At 48.9% G+C, this 18,194-nt stretch overlaps 1 protein-coding gene across 1 annotated transcript; it reads right to left on the bottom strand.

Moving 5' to 3' along the window:
- Positions 1-11,624: 11,624 nt before the first annotated feature.
- On the bottom strand, positions 11,625-14,876 carry LOC149346992 (uncharacterized). Its single transcript, XM_089585479.1, has 2 exons — positions 13,979-14,876; positions 11,625-11,839 (listed from the first exon to the last, which is right to left on the bottom strand). Exons 1-2 carry the CDS (start codon positions 14,715-14,717, stop codon positions 11,694-11,696), a joined length of 885 nt encoding a protein of 294 aa, XP_089441605.1. The 5' UTR covers positions 14,718-14,876; the 3' UTR covers positions 11,625-11,693.
- Positions 14,877-18,194: the final 3,318 nt, after the last annotated feature.

Raw genomic sequence — 18,194 nt, 5'->3', positions numbered from 1 at the left:
TACGGTTGTCATGCGTGAGCCCTTGCAGGACTCTACCACGCCTGTTTTCGAGGTGAGGGCGATGCCCGGATTCGTTGCCTTCGAAACCCGTGTGCGTAGCAACGAGCTCTAGGTTTCACTGCCGATGGAAACAGGAGCGCGACTGGCGCGCAGGCACCCACACGCACACTGCGCAAACAAGGCACAAAACATTCGCGCAATACGCCGACGACCGCTCTGCAGCGCACGCCGTATTCAGTCACTGGTGAACGAAGAGCGCGAATGTCCTTCAATGAATAGCGGCTTTCTCCCGACGGCGCCCAGCTGTGTCGCAGTAGACGAAACGCCCGTGCGATCGTTGTCGCCGAGCGCGTTCAAATCCGTGCTGCAAGAACGAGAGTCACTGCACTGAATTCCACTTTGAGGTATGAGTGAACGGTACCAACGTCAGCTTGTGAACACGACCAAAAACAGAAACTCGAGCAGTTAACGAAAGTATACGCCCACCTCTCATGGTACGCCGCGGCTCGCACCTGCCGCCCGTACTATAAACAGCGTGCTATGACGCAGTTGCTAAGCTGCGGACAAGATGGCCTCTCGATCGAAAAAAAAAAAAAAACCGCGTGATTTCTTCCACACTTTTCTCCCAGGACATATGTCCCAGGGTATTGTATGGGCAGGGCCTCTCCAAAGTTTTCCTTCCTCAATAATGGGGAGGCATTTAGCGTTGGCTTCCATAACTAATCAAAACAGCACACAGAATGCACGTTTTAATTCTACACTTTATAAAACTAGCGTAGACACTAAAATGGGAATACCTGTAATGACAAGTTGTTTAGCTTTTCGCTCGGGTGACAACGAACGCTTTATCGGGAGACTGATTATCACGGAGGAAGAATGGGCGTCGGATATAGATGCGAGCGGTGCTTTCTCGCTTTAGGGTGAGCGCTGTTCGCATATGGCATTCAGGTCTAGAATATCAAGTAATTGTTCTGTTAGAAACACGGGTGTTTCGGGTACCACCGGTGCCACTGACCACCAAAGTTAGAAATATTAAAACTGTAATAATAATGGAGTAATTACTCGCTAGCATCCATCCAATCGAAGCCAAACGGCTACCAAGAAAAGCTATACAGCTTTCACGAAAACGTCGCAGTTGGAAAAAAAATCATCCTGGTCTTGGGTTCGAATCCGGGGCCACCGCCTATCAAAGGGCACACTCTAAACGGAAAGGAGTACAAGTGAGTAAGCTGTGCTGTAGTGCACTCCCTTTTACAAAAGGGTGTTCGCTAGAGGACATCTTTACTCCCTTTCTTACTCCCATATAGGCGTATTTGTGTTTAGGGTGCAATCACTCTACCAAGTGAGCATACCAAGGGGGCTATAGTCGGATACAACTTAAGTCTGCAGCGAAGCTCCGCCCACATTCAGCCTCCGCGCACAGAATTCCTCCACGACAAAAAAGTAGTCCGATGCTTAAACGCTTCTTGTTACCTAAACAAGAAGCTTATCACAAGAAAAAAAAAATATGAGCTCTAGAATTTTGATACATGGATTGATTGATATAGTCAAACATTAAAAAGCTGATTTCGTTTACAGCTGCGATTGGCCAGCGGAGTAATACAGGACGCCGCGGACCGTGGCCCAGTGTTAGCAACTGCTGTTTTTTAAAGTTGTATCCTACTATAGTAGATGGTAAGACGTGAGCAAATTGATCAATAACCACCATGTCAACTCAAAGTGCGAATCGTATTGGTCCTATGTTCAATGGAATTCCTCAAGTTGGAGTAGATTTGTAATCAGGTAGCAATCACTAATTACAATTACGCACCAAAAAGCAATTTGTGTACTTCAAATACAACTGATAGATTTATTATTGTGCCAATAATATTGTTTCCACGTTCAAAGGGTAACAAGTAATGTAAAACATTCTAGACAAAACAGTCCATTAATTAACGTCGCAAGCACCACTCGTGCACGTTGTGCCTATGCAACGTTGTGCCTATGCAAACGTTGTGCCTATGCAAACGTTGTGCCTATGCAAACGTTGTGCCTATGCAAACGTTGTGCCTATGCAAACGTTGTGCCTATGCAAACGTTGTGCCTATGCAAACGTTGTGCCTATGCAACGTTGTGCCTATGCAACGTTGTGCCTATGCAGCGTGCACGTTGCACACGTTGTGCCCTGAATTGCACGCACAACGTGCGTCCGATTCAGGGAACCAAGTAGGAGTAAAATTGCCGTAAGGGAAATAAAAAGCTTCCAGCACAAACAGTTGTTAAGTGCCATAATGGCAATCAGAAAGATCCGGGTTCGCACCTCGATCAATGCAGCCGGTTTTACGCTGGCATAAATCCGACACACGTGCCAAGAAACAGATGTAGGGAACAAATAGGCGCACACTAAATCGAACATTCTTTGCTCCCAGTGTACTTCTGGTCGCAAAGACCTATACAGCGGTCCGGTCTGCGTGCTGGCGAGAATCCGCGAGTGTTACATGTGGCGTGCACTTGTTTTCACAACTCGAAGTATAACAGTTATGTGACACGGCGGGCGCTCTTTCCTTCCTGTGCGCAACATGGTTGCATTCCCACCAGTGCAGTTGTTGTGCGCACCAGATGGCTTTGGAGGTCACATGTTCCTCATACGCCGGGCGGACACGGAAGCTTGTTTTCATTTGCCCCTCCAATTTTTTTTTTGCTTGACAACTTCAGGCGCTCGTTGTGCAACAATGAAATATTGCACGTGAAGCTCCCCACTGCGCTGCATCCGGGTACATCGCATGACAGCTACTCTGACTGCGCTATGTCCTTTCCCTATAGCGCGTGCTTTAAATGCGTGTCCTATATATACAGGGTGTTTCACCTAAGACTTTCTGCAATTTTTAAAAATAAGCTATTTGAATTAGATGCGCGCTTTTTCTGGCATAGCATTGTCAGTGGCGTAGTGCATCATAATGCAGCTAAGACGTGCTAACTAGCAGGCTTGTTAACCAATATTTAATAGTTAACTTTTAAACTATTACCGTCGGGCTCCTTAATTATTGAGAGGCATGTAGCCCACCGTAAGTAATGTCCATATCCGTTTTTAGAATTTTGAGAACGGGATTATCCTCGGCGCTGTGGCCCAACAAATTTTGGCTATTTCGACGAGTTAGGTTCACTGGAGAGGTTGCTTTGCCTGCAAGCTTCTCAAACCGCATGTATTTTGGCGCGATGTAGGCGAAATTTGTTGGGCCACAGAGCCGAGGATAATCGCGTTCTCGAAATTCTAAAAACGGATATGGACATAACTTACGATGGGCTGCATGCCTCTCAATAATTAAGAAGCCCAACGGTAAAAGTTTAAAAGTTAACTATTAAATATTGGTTAACAAGTCTGCCAGTTAGCACGTCTTAGCTGAATTATGATGTACTACACCACTGACAATGCTATGCCAGAAAAAGCGCGCATCTAATTCAAATAGATTATTTTTAAAAATTGCAGAAAGTCTTAGGTGAAACACCCTGTATATATGGTTGCACTGTAAACGCTTTCGTTTTCTCACTGGGCTCAGAAGACCGCGATCTCCTCAATATCTCACTCAACAGACGAAGTTAGGGAACTAACTGATGGAAACAAGGAATTCATGTAAACAAAGAAATGAAACAAGAAGTCAGTCTCCTAAAGGAGAATATGAAACTAGAGGCACAGGGGAAACATAAGTTGGTGGAAAATGAAGTCGAACAAAGAGGTTCTACAAACAAAGCAAACGAGTGAAACAGAAAATAAGACAGACGATGCAACTAATGGCACAACAGATACAACGGCAGGACTCGCATGGGCGTCCGGAGGGGGGGGCAAGGGGGGGCGGCCGCACCCCCCTGGAAAATCACTCACTCGAACCGTGAGTGATGGCCGCACGCCAGGGGCGGTGGTGCGCTCAGCCAAAAGGGTAAAAGCAGCTCCGCTTCCACGCTTTGGGTCACATATCTGCGAAATGCCGCGTCCGGGCGCGCGTCGTTCCGCCGTTTTCAAACCACGCCATCGTTAACTCTACTGAAGGGCGACCTGTTGCAGACGTACAGCGGCACCAGCGAGCATGTGTTTCGAGCCGTCTTGAGATGGGTGTCTGTTTCTTTGATCTCTAGAGAGATAGCGACACGGAGGCAGACAGTGCACAGGGCATCTTGTTTTCGCCTTCGTTACGCCGGTCACCGATGAATCCTTCAGGAGGGAAGGACAAATCAGCCGTGTCCACCCCCGCTTTGTCCAACTGCTCAGGGGCAAGCGGGCGATCAGACGGCGCCACCGCCGCTCGCTGTCTCCTCCGATCCTCGGGAGAGCGCAGTTCGGTAGAAGCGCCGCTTTCAGAATCTTCGGCAAAGGGGATTAGCTGCTTTTGTTCACGGCGACGCAGTCTCCAGAGGCGCCCCACACCAGTGTTCCTTACGTCTTCTCCGAAAACCAGCGCCTTTGGTCAACGCAGCCCAATAGCGCCCGCCTGGCTCGCCTGTCCCCTCTGTCTGGGCCTCAAATCACAACAGCGCCCATGTACTGTGCGATGTCAGTGCATGGTAAACAGACCCAGGTGGTCGACATTATCCGGAACTCTGTACTATACTCCGTCCCTCATAGCCTGGGTCGTTTTGGGGCTCTGAACCCCATAAAAACACAAAAACAAATTTTCCGACCGGAGTGCCGAGTGTCCCTTCCCCTCGGAAGTCGCGCGGCGTTCCTTTCACCCCCAGAGTGCGCATTCGGGGATATTGCGGCAAGTAAGCCCTTGCACGTGTGCGCGCCTCTGTGTTTGTGCTTCGGTGTTTTTAGTGGCCGGTTGTCAACGAAGCTGAGAACAACCAAGACAGCGGACGAGAAAACGACGAGCGGCGAGCAGTGTGTGTGCGGTTGCCCGACTGTGCGGATGCGCGAGCAAGATGGAGCGAGGTGTATGAAGCTGCGAGCGTGCATTTATCTTGTAAATAAGTTTTAGTTGCATATATAGTCATCTTTTGTTTTCGACGTACGCATTCAACCGTTTTTCCAATCAATATGTATGATGAGTGTGCACCGAGAGCGTGTAATGAAGCACTGAAATGAATTTATCACCCGTGTAATTACGCAATTCGCCCAGAAAAATCCGAGGCGCCTACAGTTGCTGTTCAAGGAAGACTGACTGAGTGAGTGAGTGACTGTAGTTGCGTGTTTGTGAACATATTGTGCTCTGTGCTGGTCATCAATCCGGGTGAGTCGAGAACCCGTATGCAGCAAGACGGAGCACACTTCTCCACGAAGTGATAGTATCTTTTTGCATTTTTTATTAGTTTTAATGGTTTCTTCGTTGATAAACTCCAATGTATCTCTCCTAGCCGCGCTTTAGTTTGCTGTTTGTACTTTTTCTTTCATGTGTGTATTTTACTTATTTTTTATTTATATACAAATAAATAAGTTTATTCCGCAAATAGTGCCTTTTTGCTACGAATATACCCCCCCCCCCACCCCTCCGGCGCCAACAACCAATGGGGCCCCCCCCCTGCAAAAATTTCTGCGGACGCCCTTGGGCAGGAGCAACAATAAACGCAGCAAATGCGGGAGCATACGCAGGCAATCAGCAACAGCTGTCACAGACAATGCAACACTTGCCGAACATCCAGGTGATGTACAGGGTCTGTCCTGAAATGAATGAGACAAGTCGCGGCATGGCGCGCACACGCGCTAGGTTGGGAAATCAATTTTGGAGGAAAGAGGGGGAGCCTTCGGCTTCACAATGCGACGAGCTCAGTTGGCTTCGAGCAGGCGAAGCGAGTGGACGTGTTTGAGCGTGCACCCCTGTTAAGCTGCTGCGTCGAGGAAACCATGGAGCGAAAGTTGGAACTGCACTACGCGGTGAAGCTTTGCGCTAAACTGAGCAAGTCACCTACCGAGGCGTTCGACATGATCAAGAAAGCATGCGGGAATGATGCAATGTCCAGATCGCAAGTGTTCCAATGGCGCAAAGCATTTACAAATGGCCGTGGAGACGTTCAGGACGACACAGTCAACATTATACCGTCCGTAACCGTCATCGACGGGCACCCAGACCGTTGCTAAACGTGAACGTCTTCATGGCCGTTTGTAAATGCTTTGTGCCATATGAACACTTCCCTTATAAAAATGGTCAATAGACAGTCTATAGACTTCTTATTGACTCTATTGACTTCCTATAGATATTGTTTTTTGTCTATTCATAGTCTATGGACTGTGTATAGAAAAAGTCTACTAAAAGTGCAGGGCCATAGATCTATAGATTGTCTAGACTGTCTATGGCATTTGTATTGCCTATAGACTGTTCTCTCGGATATGCCTATAGACAGTCTATAGACACTCTATAGGCTGTCTAAAACCTTTTTTTGTAAGGGTTGCTATCTGGACATTGCATCATTCCCACATACTTACTCATTTAACGCAAAGCTTCACCGCGTAGCGCTGTTCCAAATTTTGTTCCATAGTTTCTTCGACGCAGCAACTAAACAGGGGTGCACGCTCAAACTCGTCCACTCGTTTCGCCTGCTCGCAGCCAACTGAGCTTGTCGCATTGTGAAGATGAAGGTTCCCCCTCCTTCCCCCAAAACCAGTTTCCCAATCTACCCAGCAAACCAAAAACCTCTCAGAGACGTCTAGCTAGACGTCTCTGAGAGGTTTTTGGTTTGCTGGGTAGCGCATGCGAGCGCCACGCCGCGACTTGTCTCGGTAATTTCAGGACAGACCCTGTATAATGAGGTAAATGCACTCTGTCGAAGTTGAAAGAGAGGTAAAGGTTCACACCGCACTAGTAAAGTGCAGTACGGACGACATGGAAGGATTGGACCGCAAAAAAGACAAACTGAGATGGAAGAAATAGAAATTCACGATGGATATAGACAACACAGAAGGAACAATGACGAAACTAATGTGGCAATTGCACTGCACAGGCTTCAAACAAAAACAAGCAGTATTACAACAACGCATAGAGGCGGCATCAGAGAAGCAAGGCATAATAGCGCTGCAAAGACGATACGACAGCCAAGATCACAGGGTACAAGACACACGAGAAGGAGAAGGGGACATGCATAACTGTTAGCGAAGAATACTTAGCGTCGGAACACGACCTCGAAGACGACGACATAGATTACTCTTTGTGGAAATCATATCCATAAACAAAAACAGCAGAAACACCTCTATTCTGATTATATATAGTAGACCGAGCAACCAGGGTTCCAAATTTGCTTCAGGAAAGCTCTAAACGAGGTAGGGAAGGCTTCATTAGCCCTAGTAGGAGATTTCAACGCGGCAAGCCAGATGTGGGGCTACAACTACGAAACCATGATCCGCTCGTATGGAACTATGGGAATATGGAATCCATAAGATATGGAAAAAATATATGGCAATCCATATCAATTGTCTGTAAGGAGTCCGTAAGTATTCCACATAATTTCTATACGATTGTCATACTGTGCACATGACGCCATATGGAGCCCATAAGCTTCCATACGTTCTTACCACAGAGTCCATACCGCCTCCATATGCTCCATGCTGATTCCATGAAATGTACATGGAAACGTATGGAATTATGGAACTCGTCATATGGGCATTTTCACTAGGGAAGACGAATCAGCCAACTTAATTACTAGCTAGGGAAGGGTGGGTACTCGCAGACCCAAGCACGCTAGCGACGCTAGGAAATAGCATCAGCAGGGACGCATGCCCAATACCTGCCACTGGTGAAGAATGCTAGAAGGGCGGAATAGGGAGAACAGCGGAGTCAATCTAGGCAGCGATAATTACATCCTCATAATTAGGACAGTGGATGTGGCGATGGCGCAGAGGTAGAACATCCGCCTCGTGTGCAAGAGGACCGGGATTTCAATCCCGGTGCCACGCAGTTCTCCACCGTATTAAAAAAGAAATCCGCGTGCTAACAGAATTGCATAACAGGCCTGGGGTGCGGGCTGACCTCGGTGAGCAGAACCGACAACGCACCCCCACACAACAGCAAGATTTGGCCTCCCTGGAGTAGTACTTTGCCACAGCCTCCTATTTGAATACACCAATTGACCCTCGGCCCTCAGTCTCCAGCGGCTGTGGAGCATCCGACCAAGGCGGCCGTCAGACCTGTGCGCAGGGGAGGGCGCTAAGAATCTCTGTATCCGGACAGGCCGCCGTTGGAAAGTGAACCAGCAACTTTTAACGCTAGAACTTTATTCAGTGAGGCTAGTTTAGCAATGCTGTTAGAGGAACTATAGCGGGTATTGAATGAAATATTGGGCTTAGTGGGCTTTGGAGAACAAATGAGGCATATACAGTACTAAAGGGCAGACACGCATACTGTGCTAACGTGGATTAGCAGACGAGGACTAGGTGTGGGATTCCTCATCAATCAGGATATAGCTGGAAACATAGAGGAGTTTTATAGTATTAACGAGAGGGTGGCAGTTATCGTAATTAGGCCTAATAAGTGAGACAAACTGAAAGTGTTAAGGCCCACGCGCCTACATCCGCCTGTGATGACCAGATCGTCGAAAGGCTCTATGGAGACGTAGAATCGGCTATGAGCAAAGTAAAAACACAGTATACTGTTGATGGACGACTTCAATGCCAAGGTTAGGAAGAAGCAGGCTAGCGACCAGGCAGTATATAGGCGACTATGGCACAGGCTCTAGGAAGTAAGAGTTAATATTAGAGCTCGCAGAAATAAATAATTTACGGGTCATGAATACCTTCTTTTCCAAACGAGAGGACAGGAAGTGGACATGGAAGTCTCCAAGATTCGCGTCCTGGGCCTCATCCTTTACTCCCGCAGCGCGCACGGCGAAACTATTCAAGCTCTCAAGACACAAACCCAGCAAGCAACCCGACTAATCCGGCGCGTGGCGAACCGGCGTGCAGGTCTGCGAGAGCGGAACCCTCATCCAAGCCTACATCACGAGCCGCACGGCGTACTCATTCCCCTACCTCCCCCTAAAGCAGAAGGAGCGGGACCACATCAACGCGCTCCTCAGGAGCTGCACGAAGGTGGCCCTCCGCCTACCCCCAAGCGAGGTTGATCGGTGCCCACAACACATTTGAGGAGCTGGCAGAAGCCACTCTAACAGCACAGCTGACTCGCCTGTCGGGTACCGCTGCAGGCCGCACTCTGCTCTGTCAGCTGGGCATTGCCCCGATCACGCATCCTACCGAAGAGGCCCCCCTACCTCTAGACTTTCGCTTCCATCTCATCATCCATCCCATCCCTCAGAACATGCACCCGGAGCACGACGAAGAACGCAGGGCAGCCCGCGGCAAAGCCCTGCAGAAGCTGTACGGCGATTTCTGAGGTAGCCTACGTGGACCTGGCAGTCCGAGAGATTAGTTTTATGGGGGGCGGACAGACTTCTGTATACCAACAAAGAAAAAAATAGGAACGACGATTTTTCGTTTACATTTTATTTGCACAACAATTTTTGTGCGCTTAGTTGTTGAAAAATAAATGGCGAACGATATAGATGCTATACTATAACTCATGCTTTTAATGGTAACGGTTACATGAGCAACATTCATTTCGATACCAGGAGAAAACAGGACGTCGGCTCAGATATTCCGCCACGGCGTGTCCAGGAAGGTCAAAGCACTTGCCCGGGCATATCACGAGCAGGGTTAGTGGCCTTCATTACTCAGTTCGGGGAAGAGGCTTTGTTCTGCCCTGAGTCCCCTCCTTCAAGGCGGCTGCCAAAAAGAGAGGACCAGTGGCGTATAGCCAGAAGTTTTGTTCGGGAGGGGGGGCTCATGTTTGCAGCGCGGCCTCCTAATAGAATTTGTGGAGGGATCGAACGCAAGCATAACTGCATTGCAATATTGACAATGCCACTGTGTACTAGATAACGCTACGCAGTGTCTAGACAAGTGAAATATGTATTTTTTAAAATAAAAGAATGTATTCGTACGTCTTAAAAATCATGGCAGACATAACTGATACCAGTGATTCCATGTTTTTGCGTATTTGAAAAGAAAATATCACACGAAGTCTAGAACTGTGTCAGTCCGAAACCAGCAAAACAGTGCATGCCGCTGATATGAAAAGTGTAAAGGCCATGAAATTAGCAAGTGTAGAGGACAAATATTTTAATGAATCTTTGTCGGCAAAGAAGCTTTACATTTTTGTACATATGCAACGGCCAGGAAAAAATCTCAACGACGCTGTCCTTCGTTCCAGTGTACTGCGCAGCAGCAGCTGTGACCGGCCATGTATTGCGAGAGGAGGAGTTCTGCAAAATATTCATTAGAAGTGCCAAGATAAAAAGGAGTATTAGAAATGCGAGGATACAACTTGATAAAGGACAAAAAGTGTCCCTGGAAACGAAGTCACTGTTTGTATACACAAAACCTCGCAACAAGATATTTAAATACGCCTATGTCTCCATTAAATCTACGCATCTAACCAAAAGTCACTCTATATAATGCGTCAAACAAGGAAACAAGGCACATAAACATCTTGCGCAATCATAGATAGTGAACTTTACAAACGGAAAGACAGACGCTCCAGGAAAGAACAAAACTATGGTAGCAGAAGTCACGATATCTACTTGGGCGATGCTGCGGTCGCGACAGCACCACATGGTTAGACGGCATAGCAGAGCTAAGCCACTGCCAACTTTTTTTTGTTACGTCGTGAAGTCCTCAGAAGCAAACACGCTTAGCGGCTCGGATTCCATGAAATCCGTGTGTCAAGACAGTGTACACTTCGAACCATTGCCAGCGCTTTCCGTGATTTTTTTTTTTTCAAAACTAGGGGTGTGCGAATATCAAATTTTTCGAATACGAATCGAATACGAATACTTGGTTCCGAATATCGAATCGAATATCGAATAATCAAGGACAGTGCACTTAACCACTACAAAACATTTATTTGAGCACCCAAGAACAGAACAGTTCAAATATCGATGATTAAATGAACACAAAAGGTGTGTGTGGCTGCACAAAAAGTATCAGTCTCGAACATTATTCTTAGAAGAGTGGAAATGTCAGAGAAGATGGCTAGTACACAGCATTAAGCTAGCTTGGCATCAGCACAAAAGCGCGTTGCTGGGATGATGTAAAAGGTTGTCGTGAAGGAAAACCAGCTGCACCACATGGTCAGGCAGAAGTAGTTCTCTTCTAACTGAAACGACTCCTCCAGCCACAAAAAATGCCCTCACTTGGCACTGACCTGGCACGTATTGCGAGGTACTTCGTGCACAGCTCTGACTATATACCAGCTTCGCAGGTATAGCCACAAAAATGCTCACCGGTGCAGTCCTTGGAGGAAGAAAGTAGTTCTTTCATCCTCCATGGTATTTTCCTTCCGTGTAGGCGCCGCCATGTTGTTATGTATCTGTCGATAGGGCTTGCAGACCGAAATGAACGCCGGTGCTCACAATGAATATTCGGCTACATATGAATATTCGCGTCGGGTCGAATATTCGAAACAACACGAATACTTGGATTTCGAATCGAATTCGAATACTAAAAATATAATATTCGAAATATATACGAAAATATCGAATATTCGCACACTCCTATTCAAAACCTCTAGATACCTGCATAACCATTGACTATCTTCGAACACCACTGTCACCACGGTGGTAAAGAAACAACAAAAAAAAAAACGAAATGAGCACAAACAACTCGCCCCAACTTCTCAGCACTAAAAAACTTTTATTCGCCATCCACACACCAGGCGAGTCACATTTAAAAGGAAGAGCTAAAATAATGAGTGAGTTGTGGCTGTCTTGTCACTGACAGATGACTGCTCCCGGAGACAGTTGCGCCTATTTTTAGTAGTTGTTCCCACGGCGAGGGAGCCTTCACTTGGACCTGATGGAGTCATTTGCCAGTTTTGGGCGGCACCTGAAGAGTGTGGAGGAAAGCATGCAGTTAGGTTATTACAACATCAGACTTTAAAACACAGCTCTTCCCCAAACTAGAAGCTGTCGGTAGGGCACCGTGCAGACGACTGGGAGGACAGCAGTTAAAGCGCTTCTAAGTGAATCTGTTGAAGCAAACGAGACTGTACAGTTGGCCTCGAGATCTCGCCGTTAGCGTTTTCACTGCGAAGTGGGTCACCGGTGGGTCACGTCGTGCGTCAACGAATACCGAGTCGCGCTATGAATCCTGAGATCAAGCTCACACGCCAGGTAGCTAAATTGCTATTTCTCGGCAGTTTCAAGAAGTTGGCTTCGCCTTGACTCCCTATTCACTGTCGCCACGCAATGCACCCAAGACAATTAAAGGTGGGCCACCGTTGGGCCGGCCACGACGCACAGATTAGACTCTCGATGCTGCAGGGAACGTGGTAACCTGGACCTGAGGTGCACTCGTACACTCCCTCCTAGGACGCCACGCGCAGGAGCGAGGGTTGCGGTCTAGCTCTACCTTTTTAAGCATGAAATGCTTTTAGCCCCCGTTGTCGGCAGTGTGGTGACGTCACGCCGAGACCGAGAGCCGTCATCCGGGCACTGAAATCCACTCATCCAGGCACTGAAATTCACTCATCCGGGCACTGAAATTCACTCATCCGGGCACTGAATTCCAGTCATCCGGGCACTGAAACGAGAACATCCGGGCACCGTACGAGACTTAACGAGATTTAGCGACTCTCTCTAAGCCCTCCTACGCGACCGGCATGCAAGCGCCGGTTGGTCTCCAAAGGAGTCACAAAAAATAACTGCTGCCAGTGCCTTCTCAATGTTTATCAAGATATCAGTCGCTGTGCGTTTGATAATGCACGGAATTATAATTTCCGATTTCTAATAACGCGTGCAAAAAGCACATAAATGCCACGATACACTTCGTTGTCATACGTGATCTCTTAGGGGCTTCGCGCATCGAAGCAAAGCCGCGCAGGCGCCCAGGGGCCCGGGGGAGAAGCGCTGCGTTCAAAGGGCAAGGCATCGCGCCGAACGGGTGGTGGCGTTCCTCCCTTCCATTACGGTGTGGTTCGGGTGTCCACCGAGATGGCAGAGGATTACTGCGTCATTTCCTTTCCTCAAAAAACCTTGCGTTCAAATGGCAAGGCATCGCGCCGAACGGGTGGTGGCGTTCCTCCCTTCCATTACGGTGTGGTTCGGGTGTCCACCGAGATGGCAGAGGATTACTGCGTCATTTCCTTTCCTCAAAAAACCTTGCGTTCAAATGGCAAGGCATCGCACTGAACGGGTGGTGGCGTTCCTCCCTTCCTGTACGGTGCGGTTCGGGTGTCCACCGAGATGACATTAGGCCCGTAAACATTTCATGCTTACTCTACTCTCGGTTACGGGAGAGGCAGAGATTTTTTTTTTTTTTTGAGTAGGCTAGAAAACGATTTAACCGTGCAACGTTCACTGAAGCGCAAAATCAGCCACCAATTGTATTGAGACTGATTTTTTTTCTAAGCGCAGGGGCCATGCCAAACCAAACGCGAGCAGTGGGATGCCACGCACAGAAGCGTATAGCTACAGTGTACACGACGGCGGGCTATCATATCAATTTTACAACTGAAAGTTGGTAGGGATTTAACGTATTTAAACCAAGTAGACATGCGAAAGCAGGTGTTCATTCTTCAAATGGACGGGACACAAGCTCCGCCCCGAGGGTATGACGCGACATTGTTATAGCGGGTTAATAATGCCCATGCATGCAGAATTGGTTGTTGGCAAGTCCTCGTACCGCTACCAGCGCAGCTGTTAAGCGACGCGCCTCTGCACTGGCAGGTGGCTGTTCTTGTCACAGCCACCCGTAGTAATTGTGCGACCCATGTTAATTGGTCTTCACGAGCAACCTCTCGCGCAGCCGGCGCGATGCTCCTCCGAACTTACCTGAGCTCACACGAGTAACTCTGGTATTGCCCTCGGGGCAACTCGGGTTGCTAGGCAACGGAACAAGACCGAAAGCGTACGGTGACAAGATTCCTGGTCTGTGTTGGTGAGCGCATGAGTGCTCTCGCACTAATAATTGCCTCCCCAAATCTGTAAAAGTTAAGGCCCGTTTGCCCCAGTCGGAAGCACTCACGTTCAGCTGGACTTTTTTTCGGTCCCTTGGGCCCCTTGGACGGAGCTGTACTCATCCCTTGCGCGCTCGAGCGCAAGTCCGGCCGTGCTCGCTCCTGCCGAGAAGTAAGGGTTTTCTTCGGTGCCGTCGAACCAGCACCTTTCACTTGGGGGGCGTTCCCCAGATCCTTCAAAGCTGGGCGGCCCGTGCCGGTGTCAGACTTGTGTTCCGAGGGCTTGCTGGCCTTCGACATGGAGGCCTCCATATTTGCAATCTGCTTCAAGGCTTGCTTCACAAGTAAGCCGTAGACGGACACCAGCAAGCCCTCTGCAAACGCGACCAAACCTCGGAAGGCGGCGACGGGAGCGGGCGACCTGTATTCACCGCCGTGTACTAGTACACGGCGGTGAATGCAGGGGGCTGCGGTGGGCTGCAGAGGGTTTGAATACAGATGGTTTGCCGAGGGCTTGCTGGTGTTCGTCGACTGCTTCGTCGGCGGCTTTCTGACGCTCGTCGTCGACGGCTTCCTGGCGTTCGTCGTCGACGGCTTTCTGACGCTCGTTGTCGACGGCTTGCTGGCGTTCGTCGTCGACGGCTTGCTGGCGTTCGTCGTCGACGGCTTGCTGGCGTTCGTCGTCGACGGCTTGCTGGCGTTCGTCGTCGACGGCTTTCTGGTGCTCGTCGTCGACGGCTTGCTTTTTCCTACTGCTTCCGCTGTGGCTGTGTCCGCCTTGCTTTTACCGTCATTTGCGTTCTTCATTCCGGGATGAAGCGTGAAGACCGAAGGCTCACGGGGACGTTGCAGCTCACGAGGAGCTTTCGCTGAAGGCTGCTGCTTTGACTGCTCGCGGTGCCCAGCGGCACGAGCTTCTTTCTGTTCGACGGCTGCAGCGCCACCTAGTATCGCATGACCTTTTACGGTTTTGATCTAGCCCTTTGATCAATGTAGTTGAGCGGCTGCGAATTTAAAGATGACGTTGTCGTTGTCCTCGAAAGGAAATTGGTGCGTGCTTTATGTGGGCGACAGGCCAAGACCCGTGTGGCGACTTTGCCAATGTTCAAAAAGAAAAAAAAAAATTGAAGCTGAGCACATTTTACTGTCTATATTCTTTTTTTTTCAAGGCAAAGAAGAAGTATTCAAAAAATTGCCTCTTTGCGCATGCGCACAGATGCTCGTTTTGCGGAAACAACGGTGTGCACCGTTCAAGACGAGCAAATGCAGGCATTGTTAGGAAGAAAAAAATTGTAGGGGACGTTTAAGCTCAGCATTCAGCGTATGACGCGGTAGTGTAATAGGTCAATACCCCGTATATGCGGAATTGGTAATTCTCTACTCAACATTCACAGATCCCTGGGAGTCCTCACTCCTGGCGCAGTGGTGCAGCGATTACAGGGGTGGAGACACCAAATTTTGAAGCTATAAGAAGCCTGCTATGGGATTCCTCTCTATGCAAGGGCACTCACAGCCAGGTGTTGGAGGCAACAAACGTTTAAAAAATATTTTAATTCGGTTACAAGGATTACCTAAATGCTCACTCTCACGATCTAGACCCATCGCTAGCGCCATCAACGCTGACGTCCCCAACTGTTCGCGCTTTTCTACACATCTCGCGCGTCGTCCGCTACACACTCGTAAAGAGGGGCGGCGCCGCGCCCATACTTGTAGGTAAATTAATTTTATGCGAAGCATACTACTTTAGCTACCACTTCAGCCCTTCACCGTGGTTATGCGCCTCCAAATCACGTGATACATGACGTCACACCACGTGACACGATGACGTCACGACAGTGGAGAAACGGGGGCCCACCTCGCGCTGTCGCTGTGGTTGTGCGCCTCCAAATCACGTGACACGACGTCACACCACGTGACACGATGACGTCACGACAGTGGAGAAACGGGGGCCCACCTCGCGCCGTCGCTGCGGTTGTGCGCCTCCAAATCACGTAATACATGACGTCACACCACGTGACTTGACGTCACGACAGTGGAGAAACGGGGGCCCATCTCGCGCCGTCGCTGTGGTTGTGCGCCTCCAAATTACGCGACACGATGATGCTTCGCATTCTCCAGGCTTAACCAAGTTAAGCCTCAGCCATTTTTTTTTCCGGTGTGAGCAAACAAGAATATGACATAACTGCTGTTGGTACGTGGTGAAAAGCTGTTCCGCTTGGAGGGCACAAGGGTACAACCACTGGAGTTGGGGCGAACGATACCTGAACGAGGCACTGCGCGAGGCGCGCTGCCGTTTTCTTCGACCCGAAAGACGCGGGTTCGATCCCGGCCGCGGCGGCCGAATTTCGATGAACGCGAAATTCTAGAGGCCTGCGTGCTGTGCGATATCAGTGCACGTGAAAGAACCCCATGGGGTCGGAATGTCCGGAGCCCTTCACTACGGCGTCCCTCATAGCCTGAGTTGCTTTGGGACGTGAAACCCCAAAAAGCCAAACCAAGCCGTTTTCATCCTCGCTCGAACCTGTCTTCGCAAACGCAAGCAATGCGCACAGATTAGTTGCTTCGAAAAAACGTGTTTGTGATGATCAGCTTCCGACTTCGTCGGCGGTTCATCAATATCTGTATTTACTCCTGCACAGATATTGATAAGCCATCTGTTTGCAGCAGAATGTTTTCAAGGTCAGTGACAGAAACTACAGTTTTGAACAGCTCCTTGTGCACTTTTTGCAGCCGTTCACGAAGCAGCTACCATCTTCTTCCACATAACAGCCCTAGGAATCACTAGACGGCTTGCCGCTGGCTTTCTGCAGTAGAAATTAAACTACACAAACCTTCCAAGTTATTTCGTCCTGTATAGATTCATGTTGCCACTCCGTGATGGTAGAGTCGCAGTCGCCAGGTCACCAATCGTCAGTGCAGTCGACGTAATACTGGCTTCCGCCGAGCGGGAAAGAGGCATCAGCTCATCCGGGCTGACTCCCTCTACAGGCTCGCCTGAGGAGGACGTATACTATAGTCGCTTCAAGGATCTTCACACTTAATTATCAGGCTGCATGACAGCACGCGTTTTTGGTGACTTTCGCCTGCATTTCACAATTTTTGGCTTTGAGAATCGATCTGGAAGGCTGGGAAAGAGTCGAGGGCCGGCACCGGGCACTAGCGCCTCTTGCCCGTCCACAACGTGCTTGTACTTATTGGTAATATCTTCATGCTCAAAATGACGCTCACATATCTTCCGCTTCTGGTCCGCTTCTGGTCCGCTTCTGGTCCGCTTCTTTTTTAAATTTATATTAACGATTTACCAACGAATGTATGTAGTAATATTCGGATGTTCGCCGATGATTGTGTAATTTAGCGCCAAGTTCATAACGCCTCTGACCAAAAATCTCTTCAAGACGACCTTAACCGCATTCAGGAATGGTGTGCCAATTTGTTAATGGAACTTAACCCTCATAAATGTAAAATCTTGTCCTTCACACGTCGCCGCAAACCCGCTTCATTTCCCATATACGTAACAGCTAACGTCCCTGTACACCCGGTTTTATCGTACAAGTATTTAGGCATTACCTTGTGTAGCGACTTGTCCTGGAGTACACACGTTACGAGCATAATTTCATCTGCTAATAAAACACTTGGATTTTTAAGACGTCATCTCCGCCAAGCCCCTAAACACGTAAAATTATTAGCATACAAATCTCTTGTCCGACCAAAATTAGAATATGCTTCACCCATTTGGGACCCGCACCAAGCTTACCTTATAAATGCACTCGAATCAGTCCAAAAAAGAGCAGCCAGATTCATCCATCCATCGTATTCTTACGACATCAGTGTATCGGCGTTGAAAGCTGAATCCGACTTATTGCCCTTATCACTTCGTCGCCGCATTGCCAGCCTTTGCTTGTTCCATTAATTTTTCCATAGTTCACTAGGCCGCGCACCCTACATCGTCCCTCCAGCCCGCATATCTCATCGCACTCGTCATCCCTTTTAAGTTTCCAGACCTCGAGGAACAATGCAGAAATCAATACGAAAGTACGTATTTTTTAACTGCCTGCACGGCGATAGTTATTCTGCACCCATAATTACAGAAGGGTATTCCATGTGGGGATGCGCTCGCCCCCCCCCCCCCCCTCGTGGTTCGCTTTCCTGCAATGCACCCCAACTGTCGTTAGCTCCCCCGCAACGCACTCTTCTCAGTAGTGTTACTAACAGGGGAGGGCGCTCGCGTCGCAGCGACACCAGCGCCACGGATGGCGTTTTGCTGCGCGCGCGAGGGAGGGTGAG

The sequence above is a fragment of the Amblyomma mixtum genome, chromosome 4, assembly GCF_055824585.1.
Source record: "Amblyomma mixtum isolate Tamu chromosome 4, ASM5582458v1, whole genome shotgun sequence".
NCBI lineage: Eukaryota > Metazoa > Arthropoda > Arachnida > Ixodida > Ixodidae > Amblyomma > Amblyomma mixtum.
The sequence above is the reverse complement of the archived record's forward strand: the minus strand, read 5'-3'. Positions and strand labels throughout refer to the sequence as shown.